Source organism: Dasypus novemcinctus, chromosome 5 (assembly GCF_030445035.2).
Source record: "Dasypus novemcinctus isolate mDasNov1 chromosome 5, mDasNov1.1.hap2, whole genome shotgun sequence".
NCBI classification, from domain to species: domain Eukaryota; kingdom Metazoa; phylum Chordata; class Mammalia; order Cingulata; family Dasypodidae; genus Dasypus; species Dasypus novemcinctus.
In genome coordinates this window covers 77,382,710-77,402,170 of record NC_080677.1, presented here as the reverse complement: position 1 = coordinate 77,402,170, position 19,461 = coordinate 77,382,710, and the positions used below count along the sequence as shown (strand labels likewise).

Sequence of the window (19,461 nt, the reverse complement as noted above, 5' to 3'; positions counted from 1 at the left end):
AACAATAGCAATAACAATAATGATAAGGAAAACAGCTACTATTTTTTATATATTTTTTTACTACATGTCAGATGCTTTGCTCCAGTGCTATAAATATATATCCAATCACACTTAATCCTTACAGCAATCCTGTAAGGTACGTACTTACTATCATTTCCATTTTTTCAGACATGGAAACTGACACACAGAGAAGTTAGGTAACTTGCCCAGGGATAGAAAGTGGAAAAATCAGACAATATTTATGAGATAATGAATTAATAAATTTCAAGAAATAAATCCACACATTCACACATTGGGTCTGCCTGTATTTGACTTGCACATCAGGATCCTTTCAGAATCATCAGCTAAACTGCAGACTTTATTTACTCTAATACAGCATTACAAATATAGGTATTAAAAACAGACATGGGGGGGTGGGGAGTGGGGATATATGGGAAACTCATATTTTTTTAATGTAACATGTGTGATCTACGTATCTTTAAAAAATAAAAGATAATTTTTTAAAAAACCAGGTGATGGTTTAACTCAGTGCTGAACACCTGCTTCCCATGTTCAATCCCTGGTACCGCCTAAAAAAAATTACAACTAAGTCAACAGTAGACAAAAATTCGATAAAAGTTTAGTATTATTATTATTGAAATAATGAAAATGTTATAGTAATGATTGAAATGATAAATGCACAACTATGTGATTTTGAGTATACCAAATATCATTGATTGTACAGTTTTGATGAGTTGTATGTTTTATGAACATGTGTCAATAAAATTGATTTGTTAAGAAAAACAAAAAAACAAAAAACAGCAGGCAAAATTTCTCAACTAGTGGCTTAACACATACCTATTATTATGTTACCCAGCTGGCTCTGTAACATCGTATCACCTGTAAAAGACAGAAAATTATATGACGGCAAATTTGTTGACTCTCAAAAATCCAGTCAGATTTAGTTGCAACTCTGAAATAGGCATCTATGTAAACCTCCTTCTATCACTCCTGAACCATAAGATCCTGTAGTAACTACAAAATGAGCCACGATACTTCCTGGAAAATGTGTAGGTAAAATAATGAAACTCCTAAAGCCCAGGAATGAAAAAAAAAAATACATGTACTCATTATGCATTTTCAACATAAACATTAACGTATTTATCAGACTATCCAAAGTCAAGTTTTGAACCAAGTAACACTAAAATATTCTATGGGAAAAAAAATTACTGTTATTTTAAAGGCCAGTAAGACATGTCTGTCTCTTAGATTAAAGTGGTTTCTGTGGCAAAAAGTTAAAGTGATTTAGGGTAGTAGGAATAAGGAATACACTGAAGTATGACTAACAAAAAAGAAGTTCAAAGGTTTCCATTTTTCAGTGAAAAAATATTTTCCAGGACAAATAAGAGCCCCCTTCCTCCAATATCAAAAAGAGGTGGATTATTCTTCATGTGTGTGTTTATATGCATAACTCATGGAACAATAAGGTAATACTACTCATATTTACTCTACTGAAACTGTAAGCAATAAAAATAGTACCTCTTTTACCATTATTCTAAAACCACACTAAAGGAATAACTACAATCTCAGAATTAATTTTAGGTAAGTGTACTCATTTATTTCACTTCACACATCTTGTAAACACAGGTGTATTAGTACTTATGAAAAAGCAAAAAAGGCACTGGTTGTGCTTTGACTGCAAAATCCCTCCAAAGGTCTTACATTCCATCATGTCTCATGAATATATGAAAAAGGTTAGAATAAAAAATTTGGTTTGTGGGGGAGGGGAGAAAAATAAATAAAAAATTAATCTTAAAAAAACAAAACAAAACAAAACAGCCCCCAAGCCAGGTGCTGAAGTGTGCTCTACTGTTCCTAAATGCACTAGGGCTGTCGGTCATCCTTCAGAATTGCCTCAGCTAAGGCAGCCCTTCTTGGGGGCAGCCTGCAACTAATGATTGGTGATATAAAGACCCAGCCCTCTTTGCCCCAATTTGGGATGATTCTGAGGACCATCCCAGCTTCACACTCCCCCTTGGGGTCGTTGAGGTTGCTTTGCAGCCCAGCTTTTCCCATTGAACAACTAAGCTTCCTTCCCTCACATAGCACTGATTCCAAGAGACCTCCCTAGTTAGTAAACTTCCTGTGCTCTAATTAATGTGCATCTCAGAGTCTGCTTTCAGAGAAACCCGACCTAAGACAATAATGCAAAAGAGGAAGTATAGGTCAGATCCAGATTTAAACCACAGAAGGAAAGGTATTTGACTTCATATTATAGGTCAGTAAATATAAAAGGCTATATAAAGGCTAATAAATGAACTTTTAAAAATTTATAACAATTTCAGTTACTTTAATCAAAAGACCTAGAATACTTTGATGACTGAGTAAAAAATAAAACTGTGCTTTATCTGGATACAGCTCCATTTGCACTCAAGTTATTTCAGGGTCAAATAAAACATACATTAAGAATTGTTGATGAGGTTTAACCATTAAAGTGTGGCTCTAGAATTATTTCAAGTATGTAAGTACCCATTTTTTTAGATTTTTGTTAACTTGCTGATTTGTTCTACAGCATGGTTAGCACTGACCATGATTTTGCTTTCTAATATCACCTAATAATCTGTGCTCACTACTAAAATGTGGGGGGTTTGCCAAAGAATGTAGATACCAGTTATAAGTTATCTATGAAAGGGAAATGAGTGAATTGCCTTTTTTTGGGGTTTGAACCTGGGACCTTGTTGAGCAGGAAGCCAGTGCTCAGCCACTGAGTCACATCAGCGACCCTGAGTTGTGGGGTTTTGTTTTTTTGTTTTTTTTGCCTATTGTTTGTTTTTTGTTTCTTTGTTTGTTTTTAGGAGGCATTGGGAACTGGACCTGGGACCTCCCATGTGGGAAGCAGGCACTTAACTGCTTGAGTCACATCCCCTCCCATGAGTTGAAATGCATATGGAAAAAGTTCAAGCCTATCCTTCCTGAAAATTGGCCCAAAAGGCATTTAGCAGATGTGTATATACTGTACTTCTTGCCAGGATAAGCGATTCTCAATTATTTCTATCAGCACATTTTCCAGAAAACATACCTAGATTTGAATTGCCAGCTATGTGGAAATTTAAGAAGTATGCTGAGTAACAATGAATACCAGCACGCTCTTTGCCATACTCCCTTACCATCACTCTCTCTTCTTTTTTTTTCAGTAACAAAAGTTAACTAAATAATATTACTTGTCTGCAGAAACATGCTTTGGAAATTACAAGGAGATATTTAATCAAAAGAAAATTGAAAATTGCATGGTGCTAAGAGGACCTGGTAGCTGTACAAATGCAGATAAACATTTTAACCAAAATTAGTATCACTAGGTTCCTATCATTAGATTCTGCCCAAATGTCTTGTTAATTGAGGTAAACCTTAGCTTTCTTAAGAACAACCACTCAAAACCCATTTTTATTTCTAACATGCTTTCATTATCATTGTGCTTTCCTCTGCACATATTTCCTTATTTCCTTTTTTAAATAAATGCATTAAAATCAGAATAATCAGTAGCTTTAAACATAATAATGTAATATTCAATTTCGTGCCAAAAGAAAATTAAATTGGCTTATGAGTCATTTTATTTTGTGGGATTTTTGAAGACGGTTAGTCTGTAATTAATTATTTGGAGGCCAGATTTTTGATGGCAGATCCTTCTTGAACCACAGAGAAACAGTCATCTCTTAAAATACATGCTATATGGAAAGTCTGAGATGTATTAAACCCTTGTCATCTTACCATGAACACTTCCTAATGTAATATCCCCAGCAGCAGAAGACAGAAATGATGATTCTGTATAAAGATACTTGACTTTCAGCAAACCATCTTCAGTAGATATGTTAACGGAACTTCCCTGCAGTTTATCTATGGTCACAGTCTAGTTAAGAAAAAGACCTAAATCAGTTAGTTATATAACAAAGGCTGGCAAAAAGCCAAAATACCTGTAAATTACATAAAAAGTTATTACCCACTATAAAATCATGTTAATGACTCTGATTCCTGAGTTCTAGTTACAACTTTATGAGCAACAGTGTACTCTCTGTGGAATGTGGAATAGACTCAATATAGCCTTCAATTCATTAGGTTCTTCTTTAATTTCTCCTAATAATGTTTTATATTTATTATATAGCATTCTTCTTAATCTTTTGTTAGGTTTATTCCTATTTGATATTTTTAAAAATACTATTATAAAAGATATCTTTAACTTCATTTTCTGTTTATCGATTTTTATACTTGATCTTAAATCCAACAATTCTAATAAATTCATTTACTAATTCTAATAATTTATCTGCATTTTAAAAAACTTTATATGAATAATTACATTGCCTACATACAGTGATAGTTTCCTTTCTTCTCCTTCCAATCCTTACATTAATACTTTTTGTCTTGCCTTTTTTTTTAAGATTTATTTATTTATTTATTTCTCTCCCCTTCCCCCCCACCCCGGTTGTCTGTTCTCTGTGTCTATTTGCTGCATCTTCTTTGTCTGCTTCCGTTGTTGTCAGCAGAACAGGAATCTGTGTTTCTTTTTGTTGCGTCACCTTGCTGCACCAGCTCTCCGTGTGTACAGCACCATTCCTGGGAAGGCTGCACTTTCTTTCACGCTGGGCGGCTCTCCTTATGGGGTGGACTCCTTGCACGAGACTCCCCTATGCAGGGGACACCCCTGCGTGGCACGGCACTCCTTGTGTGCATCAGCACTCCACATGGGCCGGCTCCACACAGGTCAAGGAGGCCTGGGGTTTGAACTGCTGACCTCCCATGTGATAGACAGACGCCCTAACCACTGGGCCAAGTCTGCCGCCTTACCTCTTTATTTTCCTTACCACCTGACTCAGGCTTCCAATTCATTGTGAACAGAAGCCATGATAGCAGGCATACTTATCTCATTCCTGTTCTCAGAGGGAACATTATCAACATTTCACCACTAAGTACGCTGTAGATGTCTTTTTTTTTTTTTAAGATTTATGTATTTATTTATCTGCCCTCCCCTTTTCCCCCCTCCCCCCTCCCCCCTCACCTAGTTGTCTGCTCTCAGAGTCCATTTGCTGTGTGTTCTTCTGTGACCCCTTCTATTCCTATCAGCGGCACGGGGAATCAGTTTCTTTTTGTTGCGTCATCTTGTGTCAGCTCTCCGTGTGTGCGGTATCATTCTTGGGCAGGCTGCACTTTATTTTGTGCTGGGCGGCTCTCCTTACAGGGTGCACTCCTTGTGCGTGGGGCTTCCCTACGCGAGGAACACCCCTGTGTGGCAGGGCATTCCTTGCACGCATCCGCACTGCACATGGGCCAGCTCCACACGGGTCAAGGAGGCCTGAGGCTTGAACCGTGGACTTCCCAAGTGGTAGACGCATGCCCTATCCATTGGGCTAAGTCCACTTCCCTGTAGATGTCTTTTAAATACTTTATATCAGACTAAGGTGGTTCTTTACTATTTCACATTTGTCTTATTCTTGCTGTTTAAATCACATATGGATTCTGATTTTTAGCACGTTTTATAAAATTCTACTGAAATATATTAATTTGTTAATGTAGTGGGTTACACTAATTGGTTTAATGACAAAATACCTTTACATATCTAGGTAAAAACCTAATATCTTCCTTTTGTTAACATGTTACTTATTCAGTAACATTGCTTAGAATTTTTGAATCTATGTTCAAGAGAGATTTACTTGAAATTTTCTTCTCTCATAATATCTTCTATAGGTTTTGGTGTCAGGTTTGCGTTGGCCAAGTTTGGAAGTGTTCCCTCTTTTCCTATCAATCTCTGAAAAAGTTTGGGTAAGTTCTTCCTTAAATATTTGAAGAATTTATCAATGAAGTCATCTATGTCTGAAGTTTTCTTTATGGAAAAGATGGATTTGTTTTATTTAATAGCTATAGGACCACTCATTTTTCTATTACTCTATCAGTTTTGATAGTTGGTATTTTTCTCAAAAATTGTCCATTTCATCCAGATTTTCAAATTTATTAAAATTTTTATACTCCCTTTTATATTATTGTTTTAATACGTATGGAATCTATAGTGATATTTCCTTTTCCATTCCTGATATTTGTGTCTTAACTCATTTTCCTCAGCAAGCATGACTAGACCTTAATCAATTTTATGAATCTTTTCAATGAACTAACTTGTCTTTGTTAATTCTCTCCATTGTAAGTCTGGTTTCTATGTCATTGATTTCTGTTCTTTAATTTTTCCTTCTTTTCTTTGGTTTTAATTTTATTCTTTTTCTAACATATTGAGCTGAATTCTTTCATTGTTTTCAATATATAAAACTATAAACTTCCGTCTAAGCATGGCTTTAGGTCCAATCTACCCATTTGACATACTGTATCTTCATTATTGATTTGAACATATTTTCTCATTTTCCTTGTGATTTCTTCTTTAACCAAAGGGCCCTTCAGAAATGTACTGCTTAATTTCTAAATAAATAGAGATTTTTCTAGTTATTTATTGTTTTCTAGCTTAATCCTACTGTGGTCTGAGAATATTCCCTATATGATAGTTCTTGGAAGTGTGTTGACACTTGCATTATGGCCAAGCATCTGGTCTCTTTTTATAAATGTCCCTTAGGTAATTTAAAAAAAATTTTTTTTAAGATTTTTTTTTTCTCCCCTTTCCCCTCCCCCAGTTGTCTGTTCTCTGTGTCTACTTGCTGTGTGTTCTTCTGTGACCGCTTCTATCCTCATCAGCGGCACCAGGAATCCAAGTCTCTTTTTGTTGTGTCGTCTTGTCGTGTCAGCTCTCCGTATGGGCGGCGCCATTCTTGAGCAGGCTGCATTTTATTTTGCGCTGGGCGGCTCTCCTTACAGGGCACACTCCTTGTGCCTCCGGTTTCCCTACGTGGGGGACACCCTGGTGGCACGGCACCCATTGTGTGCATCAGCACTGCGCGTGGGCCAGCTCCACACTGGTCAAGGAGGCCCTGGGTCCTTAGGTAATTTTTAAGAATAGTATTCTCTATGTTAATTAAGTTTTTCTAACATGATTTTTAGATCTTCTATATACTAATTTTTTTTTTTTTGTCTGACTGATTTATTAGTTTCTGAAAGGAATATGATTCTGATTATGGATTTGTCTAGTTCTCTTTTTCTTTTTGTCAATTTTTGCTTCATATATTTTTTAGGCTATATTATTAGGTGAACACTACTTTATAATGGCTCTATCTTCCTTATGAAATAAACTTTTTATCTCTAATACTATTTTTTTCCTATGTTTTTATTTGAACTCTTCTGTAGCATTTCACTTTAAGGCATACCTCTTACAAGCAGCATATAATTTTGTTTGGTTTGGTTTTGTATTAATACAGCCTGACAGTCCGTCTTATAAATGGTGCAATTAGCTCTTTTACATTGAATATAAGTACTGATATATTTGGGTTTCATGCTACCATCTTATCATGTTTTAGTTCTCTCCTTTATTCTACATTTTCTCTCCTTTCTTGCTTTCTTCTGGATTTACCATTTTATATCATTCCATTTTGCATTACACACTTTTAAAAATTATTCTTTTAGTAGTGTGGTGGTTTTAATATGCCCACAAATTCTTTTATACTCCTCACTTCAAGAGGCAAAGCTTAAGTTCTCTTCTGTAAGTGCAGGCTAGACTTAGTGATTAGCTTCTAATGTACAGAAAATGGCACAGGTGACACTGTGTGACTTCTGAGACTAGGCTATAAAAGGCACTGTGGCTTCTGCCTTGCTCTCTTTCTTGGATCACTCAAGGGGAAGCCAGCTGCCATGTAGTGAGGACACTCAATCAGTCCTACAGTAAGGCCTATGTGTTAGTGAACCAAACCTCCTGCCAACAGTGAGCAAGGAACTACAGTCTTTCGCCAAAAGCCATGTGAGCAAGCCACCTTGGTAGTGAATCCTCCATCATAAACCAAGGCTTGAGAGGACTGGGCTCAGAAACTGTGAAAAAATTAATGTTTGTTGTTTTAACCTGGCTAAGTTTTGCACTAGTTTGTTATGTAGTAATAGATAACTAGTAGAAGAGGTTACTCTAAAGATGAAACATGCAAATATTTTTGTTTTAAAGAAAAGAAACTAAGACCTTAAGATTTTGAATGATTAACAATTTTATTAACTCAGCTTCCTCTCAGTTTCACTATTGTCACAACAAAATTGGAGAAGTTTCAATAATTTTTTTTCCCAAAAAGTAAAAAGAATTCTACTATATCTCATTTAGAGAATGTATTAATCATTTGTGAATATTTATACTGATATCTCTAGAACTTTTCTACTTTACCTCTAATAAGGCAGTAGCTTTCCACTAGACAAAGTGGAAAAAAACTTTATATTTATCCCTAAACTTCCCTAACAAAATTTACTCTGTATTTATGTCTCAAATATTGAGCACAATGTGAAATGAAGATATCTTGTTAAGGATTCCAAATTATCTTTATAGTATTTTAAATAAATGTTTTATAATCATAAAATGAGTGTTAACATAAAATTGTTAAAATAAAAACTGAATCACTAGGAAAGCCAGCCACAGTTTTGCCTGAGTCAACTTCAAGTTTAAAGAAATAGCATCATTGTTTTGCAACATATTTACATCAGTGTCATCCCCTCCTTCAAAAACTGGAAAGAATTCAAAATGTTATTTAAGAAGAACTGAGGGGAAACGGACTTGGCCCAGTGGTTAGGGCGTCTGTCTACCACATGGGAGGTCTGCGGTTCAAGCCCCGGGCCTCCTTGACCCGTGTGGAGCTGGCCCATGGCAGTGCTGATGCGCGCAAGGAGTGCCGCCCCACGCAGGGGTGTCCCCTGTGTAAGGGAGCCCCACGTGCAAGGAATGCGCCCCGTAAGGAGAGCCGCCCAGCACGAAGGAAAGTGCAGCCTGCCCAGGAATGGTGCCACCCACACTTCCCGTGCTGCTGACAACAACAGAAGCGGACAAAGAAACAAGACGCAGCAAATAGACACAGAGAACAGACAACCGGGGGGGTGGGGGGATGGGGGGATGGGGGATTAAATAAATAAATAAATCTTTAAAAAAAAAAAAAGAAGAAGAACTGAGTTTCAAGAGTACTAAAATATTAGAAGACAAATAAACATATGAAAAGAGAATGAGTAAATCTCATTCATTGCTAGTTGGAATGCAAAATGGTACCGTCACATTAGAAGATAGTCTAGCAGTTTCTTACAAAGCTAAACATAGGCTTACCATAAAATTCAGAATCATGTGCCTAGGTATGTACCCATATGAGTTGTAAACCTATTTTACACAAAAATATGCACACAAATGTTTACGGCAACTTTATACGTAAATGCCAAAATTAGAAGCAACCAAGATTTCTTCAATAGGTGACTGGATAAACAAATTGTGGTACTTCCATACAATGGAGTATTTAGTATTCTTGAAAAAAAATGTATTAAAACAATGAGAGAGATATAGAAGAACCCAGAGGTTCTTATAGGAAGCAATCTAGAATTATTTTGCCTTCTAAATTTGAAACCTATAACTTTATTTTTTAATGGACTTTTATTAAATATATAATATATACCTAAATGCTTATCTAATATAATTTCTTTTAAGCTAATGGATTTATGAGAATTTTTACATAAACCTAGTTTCAATCAGTCTGTCAAAGAAAGACAGATATTTTACCTACATTCAGATCTGTAAAAATACAAATTTTTGCCTTCCTCAGCTTATAGTAAGTGTATGAAATTCCTGAAAAAGTTACCCATACCCACAAAGTTTCATCATGAAAAGTTGCTTTATGTTCAAATTCTTCAAGTATTTGCATAAAGCAAGAAACAACTTTTTTCTCTGGCTTTTATAAATACTGAAGCTATTTTACAGAATATCAAAATATAAATATTGACAGAATATTTAAACTTAATTGAATTGTCAAAGGGGGACTTCTGATTAGACTCTTCCCTACAACCAAGTAAGCCTTCAAGGGATGCCTTATGAGTAACTGGGAAAAAGGCAAGGATTTACTTTGTTAATTTAACACTATTTTATTTTCTAGGAATCTAGAAAAATATCCTCCCATACCCCATCAAAGCAAATGAGAGCAAGTAAAACCATAACCATTCCCTGCAATTATATAGTTATATTACTAAAATATTACATAAATTAATTTCAAGGAAATTATCTATGTGCCAGACAATTTTAGTTTATGTATATTACTCATTTAATTCTCATAACAACCCTCTGAGTTAAGTCCATTATTGTTACCCCCATTTTCCAAAAAATGAGACACATAGATGTTAAGTAACTTGCCCAAAGTTTTAGAGTTTACTAAGGCACTAAGCCAAGATTCTGCACCCTTAACCAATTCACTATGCTGTCGCTCAAATATCCAAAGCACATTTCTACAAAAATTGTGTATTAAACAATTTCATAAAAATGTATGTATTTAAAAATCAAAAATTTAGCAAGTAACACTATATATGTACAGTGTTTAGAAAAAGTATCTAGACTTATTCTTTAGTACATTGCAAATCAATCTGACAAGAAACAAAATATTATAATAGAAAGTAGGAAAAAATGCATATTCAATAAACTATGAAAATAGGAACAAATAAGTAGCTAATGAGTGAAAAAGTGGCCAAAATATTCAAAGTAACAAATAATTGAGAGGCAACTTAAATTTTTCTTTGATAAGTACATGTGAATGTAAATATGTAATATTCTGGTAACTCAGACCATTTCAACACAAGTCATCATTTAAAGAAGCTACAATGTTGTCAAATTTTCCCTCTTATACCTCTTAAGATCACAGCAATCTGAGAGGGGAAACTAAATGCCCTCTCAAAAAAATTGCCATGTAAGGTAACACTTTCCTAGTTAGTTCAAGGAGATATTTAAATATTTGGGTTTAAACAGTTCTTACAGGTTCTAAGAGAAGAGTAATGGAAACAAAAATGATAATATTGTAATCTATTTTGTTTAATTATGCCAAAAACACTCTACCAACAAAATAAGCTCATAACTCCTCCCTACCAATTATCTGAGAATAAAGCTGACTATAGAATTTACTAAATTTATAACAAAAGATCCATGCAAATTTTATGTGTAAAATAAAAGATTTAGCTTTTTTCTCAAATATTTAAAATATTATTGATCATTTCAAAATCATGACAGTTCATACTTCCAAAATTATACCTTTACTTCTAATATTATGCTCAATGACAGAAAGCAACAAAAGAAATTGATTAAAAATATAAAATCTCTTCTTGTAACAACCGTAATTCTTATGGCTAATTACAGCTTTTGGACAGCAGTAATGCTATCTAATGGTGCCACCTTGTGGAAAATAATGAAGTTCAGTTTTGAAATTTATCTTTCAATTTACCTAGACAAAATAAACACTCCTGGAAAAATATTCAAATAAACCTAACATATAAGAGAAATTTAAGCCAGATACTGGTAGTGTGACATAATAAACTACTTTAACCCATGATTATATATATAAAAATCTTTTCAGAACTAGAAGTAAGTAGTATTTATTTTTTATTCCAGATAAGGATTAAATAACTGTTAAAAGTACAACACCAAATACTAAAATTAAAATTGTACAATATTTGATCACTTCAAATAAAATGAACTGATATGCATTCAAAAGGGAACGTTATGCTGCAATATACAGAATCTACCCACTGTTAGGCAACTTGAAGCAAAATTGCAATTCTGAAAAAAAAAGTTTCAATCTTACACTTTCATCTGATGCATGAATATCTATATTTCCATGAACTGTTCCCAGACAGATCACCTTGCCTCCTTTTGTTTGAACACGTACTTTTTGACTCTAAAACACAAATACAAAAATATACATAGAAAAAAGATAAGTACGACTTACACTAATAAAAATTTTTCAGCATTTTATATTTCTTTTTTATTTTGCAAAAAACAATAAAGGCAAAAAAAAAAAAAGGAACCAGGAATGAAACAGAAACACACTGTTTGGAATATTAATGTCAATTCCTGTTAAAGATTAAATAAGCCATCTAGACTTAAAAACAAAAAGAAGGAAAACTTACTTGGGTGTTTCAGTAGCTTCACTAAAGAGGGAATCACCCTCTTCACTAAAGAGGATCCCAAAGGTCATTGGGACCACTAACTAAACATCAATGATGTGATGACAACAATAATCAATTACTGGGAAGCGAACCTGGCCCAATGGATAGGGCATCCGTCTACCACATGGGAGGTCCACAGTTCAAACTCAGGACCTCCTTGACCCCTGTGGAGCTGGCCCATGAGCAGTGTGGATGCGCGCAAGGAGTGCCGTGCCACGCAGGGGTGTCCCCCGTGTAGAGGAGCCCCACACGTAAGGAGCACACCCTGTAAGGAGAGCCGCCCAGCAAAAGAAAGTGTGGCCTGCCCAGGAGTGGCGCCACACACACGGAGAGCTGACGCAGCAAAATGATGCAACAGAAAGAGACACAGATTCCCCTGTCGCTGACAAGAATACAGGTGGACACAAAAGAACACACAGTGAATGGACACAGAGCAGGCATTTGGGGCGGGGGAAGGGAAAGGAGAGAAATAAATACAAAATAAATAAATCTTTTAAAAAATAATCAATTACTGTTGATTATTATTAACAAAAATAGTTACATTTACTTGGCATTTTTGCTACACCAGATACAATGTTAATTACTTTACATTAATTATCAATCCTCACAACAACCCAAAGAAATGGGCACTATATTTTTCCCATTTTACAGAAAGCAAGACTTCAAAAGGATAAATAACTTTACCAAGATGACACAGAAATTAATAAAGCCAAGATATGAATCAAGTTCTGTATGATTTCAAAACTCAAAAGACTGGTCTGGTATGAAGAAGGATATATTATACTTGGAATAACTGCCCACTGTCATTTAAACCTTCTAGCACAACACATTCCATAAACTGGAACTAAGTGAAAATGGCTAAAATATTAATATGTTATAGGATTCTACAGTAAAATTAAATATAAAAATGTTAATTATAAAACAAGACAAATTATTTGTCATTTTGTACAAATAACCACTTAATCCTTAAGTAATGAGCAACCTGGAACACTGAAATAGATTAAAATAACTCAATATTTTAAGCACATTTATAGTTCATAAAGACTCTTCCTTACTCTTTAATAAATGGTAGAAAATCATTTGTGAAAACTACAATTTCTTTAACCTTAAAAGAACTTAGATTACTAAGAATATACTATTAATTTCATTATACACTTTGAAATGAAAAGCAAAAAGGAATATTAGGTGAAACCTTTAGAATTGCTACAACTTTAATTTAATTTGAAAGCAGAACTGATTTCAAGGTAAAATTTCTTGGAAAAACTGCTGAAAGATTAAAAAATGATACACAATATTTTGAAAAATAATCACTTTAGTTTGACACAGCAGTTAATAATTTAAGTTTCTTTTAATATTGAAATTAAATTTTTAAAAAAAGGTTTATACCTTAACAGACTGTAAGATGCTGGTCCCCTGTTCAGTTTCAATTTCACAATTATCACACTCAAATTTTTTTATTTTTACACAGCCAGATCCCGATGACTTGATATATAAATCTACAAGTGAAAAAAGAAAACCAAGTTAGTACTATGGTAATGAGTCCCGAAACATTTTAGTATTCCACTAGAAATCCGGCTCCTCTGCCTAGAGGTTATGTCCACAGTATTACTAAATTCTAGAAAGAGAATAGTTGTTAATGCTCTCTCTAAAGGTAAGGGGTCTCCATCATGGCAATAGGCCCAAATTACATGCCTCTTCCACCAGTGTTTAAAAATAACTCACTTATTTTTTATCTGTATCATCTAAACAGATAGGTTCCGTATTTCTCATTCACAATTTACTTTATTCATTTGACTATGCTAATTCACAACAAAGGATATCCAGTGGGTTTTTTGTTGTGCAGAGAAGGAAATCACATAAATGCAAAATAAAGGAGGCAATAGACTCCAGTTCATAGAGGCACTCCTGAGGAAGATCATGGAAGACTCTCCCTGAGAAAACACACACACACACATACACACACACAGGCTCATGTAAGAATACAGCAAAGTTATTACGGTACATTGGATGAGTCAGCCTATTCTCTCTTACATTCTGGAAGATTTAAAAAATCTGTTCCAGGAGTAGCATGGGTTAGTATGTATGATCATGACTTTGGATTTCAAATCCCATATCTAATCTACCATACCGAAAAAAAAAATGAGGTTATTTCCATGCAGCTATATCCCAAGATATTTTAAATCATTTTTTAAATGGGAAAAATGCTGAAAAACAATATTTAAACCATAAGCTTGTGGATAAATAGCAGTATTTGAAGCAACTTTGGAAAAGAGTCAATGATATCATCCTTAGCAGTCAATTTAAGGTGCAACCTTATGCATAAAATAAAAACCCAGATATTTAATACCTAATTCACATAAGCATTGATGATTTCCCTTAAAACAGACTAAAGAAACATTATGCTGCCCCCAAACACAGAATATTGGGGCCTAACAACAGAATTTCAGTCATTATGGCATAAAATCAATTTCTATAGTTGTGTACATGATGGTCTCCACTCTAAGTTTTAAAATAATATTAATATTTTGGTTGGAACTTAAACTTCTTGGTGAAGCTAATATATATAAAAAGACAATTTTACCCTACACTGCAAAATCTATTACCCAGTTAAGTAGCCTTAGAAAATAAGGCTTTATCTAAGGAAAGAAGGAAACAGATTCTAAAGATACAAAGTAGGAAGAGAGAGAGAGGTTAAGAATAGACACTGAGTAGTAGTAATGTCATCATCACCCAGTCACTCAAGCAGGTAACAAACTGGAGGAATAAGGAAGTATGACAAAAATGGAGTAATGATTTGTGGTGCCCATGAAGATGTGGAAAAATACACTGGAAATGGACTTCTGACTCCATAAAGAGGAATTAACAAATAATAAGGTTTGGGATCACCAGCATAGGGAGTATCCAATTTCATCTGCTTTTCACATGATCTTGCTTAGGTCTATTTCACTAGGCAGTCTATTTTGTACTACAATAATATATTGGCAAATCTCCCTCCCAACCCCAGACTGTTACATTTTTTATAACAGGGTCTCTTATTCACTAGGTTATTAAAAGTTGGGAAGCAATAAAGTGTAGTGACTGAGTAGTATGATGGTTTAGGGCTATTGTACTCCAGAAAAACATGTTCTTAAACTTAATACATCCCTGTGGGTGTGAACCCATTTTAAGTAGGACCTTTTGATGAGGTTATTTCAATTACAGTGTGGCGGCTTGAGATTATTTTATGAATCCCAAAAACAGCAAGATTATGTTTGTAAACTAATCTGTTCCTTTGGGTGTTATACACTTTGATTGCGTCAAATTCAAAGGATGTAAGTTTACTTGGTTAAATCAATTTAGGGCTTTTGATTTGACCATGTCAGTAAGGTGTTCTTCAGGTTGAGTCCCCACCCACCCTGGTGGGCCTATATAAATGGACACTCACTCAAGAAGACACATGATAAAAAGGAGAGAACTTTGCCATGTAACAGAAACGAGAAAGTTGAAACAGCTAAGGCCCCAGGGAGAGATGAACCATTCGCCTGATAGTTTGCAGCTAATATAGGAAGCGCTGAGAGATGAGCCCTAACCAGGAGAGTTAAGACTGGAAGCCCAGAGGGAAAGGAGAGACCAGGCAGAGATCAGCGACCATCCTGCTTCAACATGTGTCAACTGACTCTGGTGAGACAGCCTTGAGCTGGACTCTTTATAGCCTTGTAACTGTAAGCTTTTACCCCAAATAAATACCCTTTATAAAAGCCAACAGATTTCTGGTACTTTGCATCAGCACCCCTTTGGGAGACTATGGCCAAACTCAATCAGGATGAGTCATAATCTCATAACTGGAGTCTTTCATCAGTGGAATGAAATCAGACCGATAGAAAGCCATGGGAAGCAAGAAGCTAAGAGTCAACAGAACCCAAAAGGGGAGAGGCCAGGAGCAGCAGCTGTATGCACTGCCATGTGACAGAAAAGCCAAGTACCAAGTATCACTGACAGTGAGTCCCAGAATGCCAAATTTCAGGAAGAAAGCACAACCTTGATGCCAAATTGATTTAGACATTTCAAAGTTTCAAAATTGTGAGCCAATAAATTCCCTTTGTTTGAGCCAACTCATTCTGTGATATTTGCTCAGCAATGAATAAGGAAACTAAAACTAGCAGACTCTGGAGTCAGGTCAAATCCCAGCTTCACTACTTTATATGTGAGCCAATGTTGGCACAGTTCCTGACCTACCTCCATAAGAATATAAACTTCATGAAGGTATGGCTTTTTTTTCTCTTTATGCCAAATACGTATTTCCTTTATGAAGCTTGCTAAATCTCAATTTGTACTTCTGAAAATGGAGACAATTGTCTATTCATCAGCAAAAGTGTGCAGATGCAAAGTACCAGAAATATGTTTGCTTTTATAAAAGGTATTTATTTGGTGTGGAAGCTTAGTTACAAGGCCCTGAAGAGCCCAACTCAAAGTTACTTCCTCACCAAACTCTGTTGCCATGTGTTGAAGCAAGATGGAGGGCGATGTCTGAAAGGGTTCAGTCTTCCTCTTCCAAGGCTCCATGAGTCCAGCTTCTTCCAATCTCAGCTGTAGGCTGGCCTTGTCTCTCTTCCCAGGATTCATTTCCTTCCAGGCTAAGCTGCTCTGGTCTCTTCACAAGGTCAGCTGTAAACTATCAGGTGAATGACTCATTTCTCTTCCTGGGGCTTCTGCCATGTCAGTGGAGCTGTCTTTCTTCCTCATGTATTTTCTCTGTTTCTACTTCTGAGTTTCCATCTCCTTGATTGAGCAGCCATTCATAAAACCCACCAAGGGGGCAGGGACTCAACTCTGAGTTGCCCTAATGACATGATGAAATCAAAGGCCAAATGTTGATTTAGTAAAGTAAAAGTAAAACTTCTGCATTTAATACAATCAAAGGGGTATCAAACCCAGAGGAACAGACCAGTTTACAAACATAATATCTCTTTTTGGAATTCATAAATAATATCAAAATGCCACAAACAGTGTCAACTTTATAGTGCAATTATAAGCAGTAAGAAAAACTAACCTAGAAATAGTGGCTGCTCTTATGATCACCATCAGTATTTCCCTTAAATCCTAGGAAGCCTGCGGAGCCCTTCCTAGAAGTGTTGTGTACACATGGATTGCACTAAAGGAAATAACACAGAACCCAAATACCTAGGTAATATATCCTGTAGGCACTGTCAACTGAAGTTTCCAAATAGTCTTACTATGTGTTTTTCTTCAAAGTCCTGCTACTCATGGAGAACCTGCTTAGGCCAGGAAGAATGGGGACATATGAGTAAGTAGCTGAGTGCCTGTTATAACACCACAACACCTTTTTCTAGGTTAGATATGGTACATCTAATAGACAGGGATGCCTTTGGGACAGATCCACAAAGCTTTAAGCAAAGAGAAATGTGGATGGATGAACGGGTTATCAAGAAACCTCAACCGTGAAATATAAAGCAACTTGGTAAGAACAAAAATGCAAGGACAGAAAAAAGAACAAGACGTCAAAGGAGACCATGAGGTGCTTTACAAATGTTGTTTGTCTTGAATCAAGTCATGTAGCTATTCGATTTCTAAAACTTCTATAACTGGGAACCTAATTTTCCTAACCACTACCCGGAAACTCAGGAGAACAGATAAACAGGGCTGCTGCCCAAGGGGCCAACTAAAAATGTGGATAGAACGCGAGGTTCAAAGGGGTCAATTAAAAATGCACATCGGCGCCATTTATTAAGTTTGCTGCGTATGCCCCGGGACTCAAACCCGTTTTAACTTCACTTGCCAAACTTCAATGGCGCGTTCACCTCCACAGAGGCCTGGGGGTCGATGGTCTCAGACAAGATGACTATCTCCTTCAGCAGCTCGTCGTACCTCACCTGCAGGCTGTCTAGGCCCCGCGTACCGCCCTCGGGACCGCTCAGCGCGACTAACGCGCGGTCGGCGTCGGGGTAGGTGAGTGGGTCCAGAGGCCTCACGGCCAGGTGGCATGGAAGCTGTGTCCGCAGCCGGCCGAATGGGCTCACCAGCAGCGTCCATTCCTTCAGCGTCCTGCGCGCGGAACCAGGCAGCTTGACTTCGGGTTCCGATTCGGGCCGGCGCTCGCACCCACGCGAGCCGTAGAGCCGCGCCTGCCGAGTCCGACACGCCGCGCGCCCAGCGGCCTCGCCGACCCACACCCAGAGCAAACGAAACCCGAGGCCGCAACGCCCCCATCCCGAGCAGGGAGCAAGCATGGTGTACCCCTCTCGCGCTCCCTCCGATCACTCGGTCACAGGGACGGTCACTTGCCACGGTCGACTTGGCCCAGAGTGTGGTCTCAAGTCAAAGCAGAAACAACTACGAGGGTTTACTAAACACGAGGAGATCTAAACCTTAACACAGAAGTACCAGCGACAAGTCGCAATTTCAACGCTCTAAATGTCAACGCTGACCCGGACTCAACACCACCATTTCCCCTTGCGCTAAGCCGACGGGATAGGTAGTTCTAAATGCGCCTACGGCTAAGGGTTCAGAGGGGCAAAGAAACTACATATCCCAGGAGGCAAAGCTCCGTTTAGCCAGGATAATCCCAGTGAGTGCGAGCCTGAACGCGGAAAATCGCGGTCTCTGACTCAAGCCCATTGGCCATTCGAGGGGCGGAAGATTCTAGAGGGGAAAGCGAACTGGCCAATGAAAAGTGCGGAAGGGGTAAATTGGCCCGGTCTGTGTAGTCGCCTTGGATACCGAGGACGCGACTTTGGAGAAAAGTGAAGCCTTGTAGTGAGACTCAGGGTGCGAAAATACAAAGAAAAAACTAGGAGCCTAAATAAGGAGCAGGACGAAAGGAAGAAGTAAAATACTGCGCTTTTAAAGGTGAGAACTAGGCGCAAACTAGGAGTACACTCTGGTTTGTTAGACTCAAACTTGACTAAATTAGTCGGGATCATCGGGAAGAGGATAAAGAGCTAGATTGGTCCTTTTTGAAGTAGCTGGCTCTCTGGTAGTAAATACCGGAATAGGGTTAGAGTCCTGGCTCCTTGACTTTAGTTGACCTTAGGCCAGTTGTTGGACATCTCTGGGTTTTAATTGCTCACAGGTAAAATAAAGACAGTAATTATAAAAGGATTTGTGTAAGGATCAAATGAGATAATGGAAATGAATGTGTTGCTTAGTCTACAAAATTATAATGTACATATTGTATTTTTATTTCAGAGATACCATTGACTCTTAGGTTACAAAGAAAAATCTGAGAGGATCAAGACTTGTTTTGACAGCAGCATGGACCGCTTTGACTAGTTTTGCTTTAGTACTTAATAAGATATTGAAAAAGAGAGAGCCATTGCGGTGCTGTGGGAAATGTAGGCTACTAGGAGTGATTCTTTTCAGGGTTCTGCCCCTGTCATATTTGTCAACTGGGCCTGTCTTCTCAGCTTTAAATTAAGG

The 19,461-nt window shown here is 36.9% G+C and overlaps 2 protein-coding genes across 11 annotated transcripts in view; one reads left to right on the top strand and one right to left on the bottom strand.

Moving 5' to 3' along the window:
- FAM185A (family with sequence similarity 185 member A) overlaps positions 1–18,505 on the bottom strand; it is a 59,900-nt gene extending 41,395 nt beyond the window's left edge. The window contains exons 1-5 of one of the 3 annotated variants that reach the window (XM_004473402.4): positions 17,822–18,505; positions 13,432–13,541; positions 11,682–11,774; positions 3,745–3,883; positions 838–879 (exon numbers count right to left, since the gene is read on the bottom strand). In XM_004473402.4, the coding sequence (XP_004473459.2) occupies positions 838–879; positions 3,745–3,883; positions 11,682–11,774; positions 13,432–13,541; positions 17,822–18,272 (835 nt within the window). In that variant the 5' untranslated portion in view covers positions 18,273–18,505. The remainder of the gene's footprint in view (positions 1–837; positions 880–3,744; positions 3,884–11,681; positions 11,775–13,431; positions 13,542–17,821) is intronic. The other 2 variants (XM_004473403.4, XM_071215023.1) reach the window with 2 other exon arrangements.
- The window catches only part of CCDC146 (coiled-coil domain containing 146), a 314,795-nt gene that overhangs the window by 116,302 nt on the left and 179,032 nt on the right, over positions 1–19,461 (top strand). For 6 of the 8 annotated variants that reach the window (XM_058297963.2, XM_058297965.2, XM_058297962.2 and 3 more), the window contains exon 1: positions 18,636–18,891. The gene's annotated coding sequence lies outside the window, so the exon portion shown is untranslated. Of the gene's footprint in view, positions 1–5,712; positions 5,788–18,635; positions 18,892–19,461 lie in introns of those variants that run through there. The other 2 variants (XM_058297955.2, XM_058297954.2) reach the window with 2 other exon arrangements.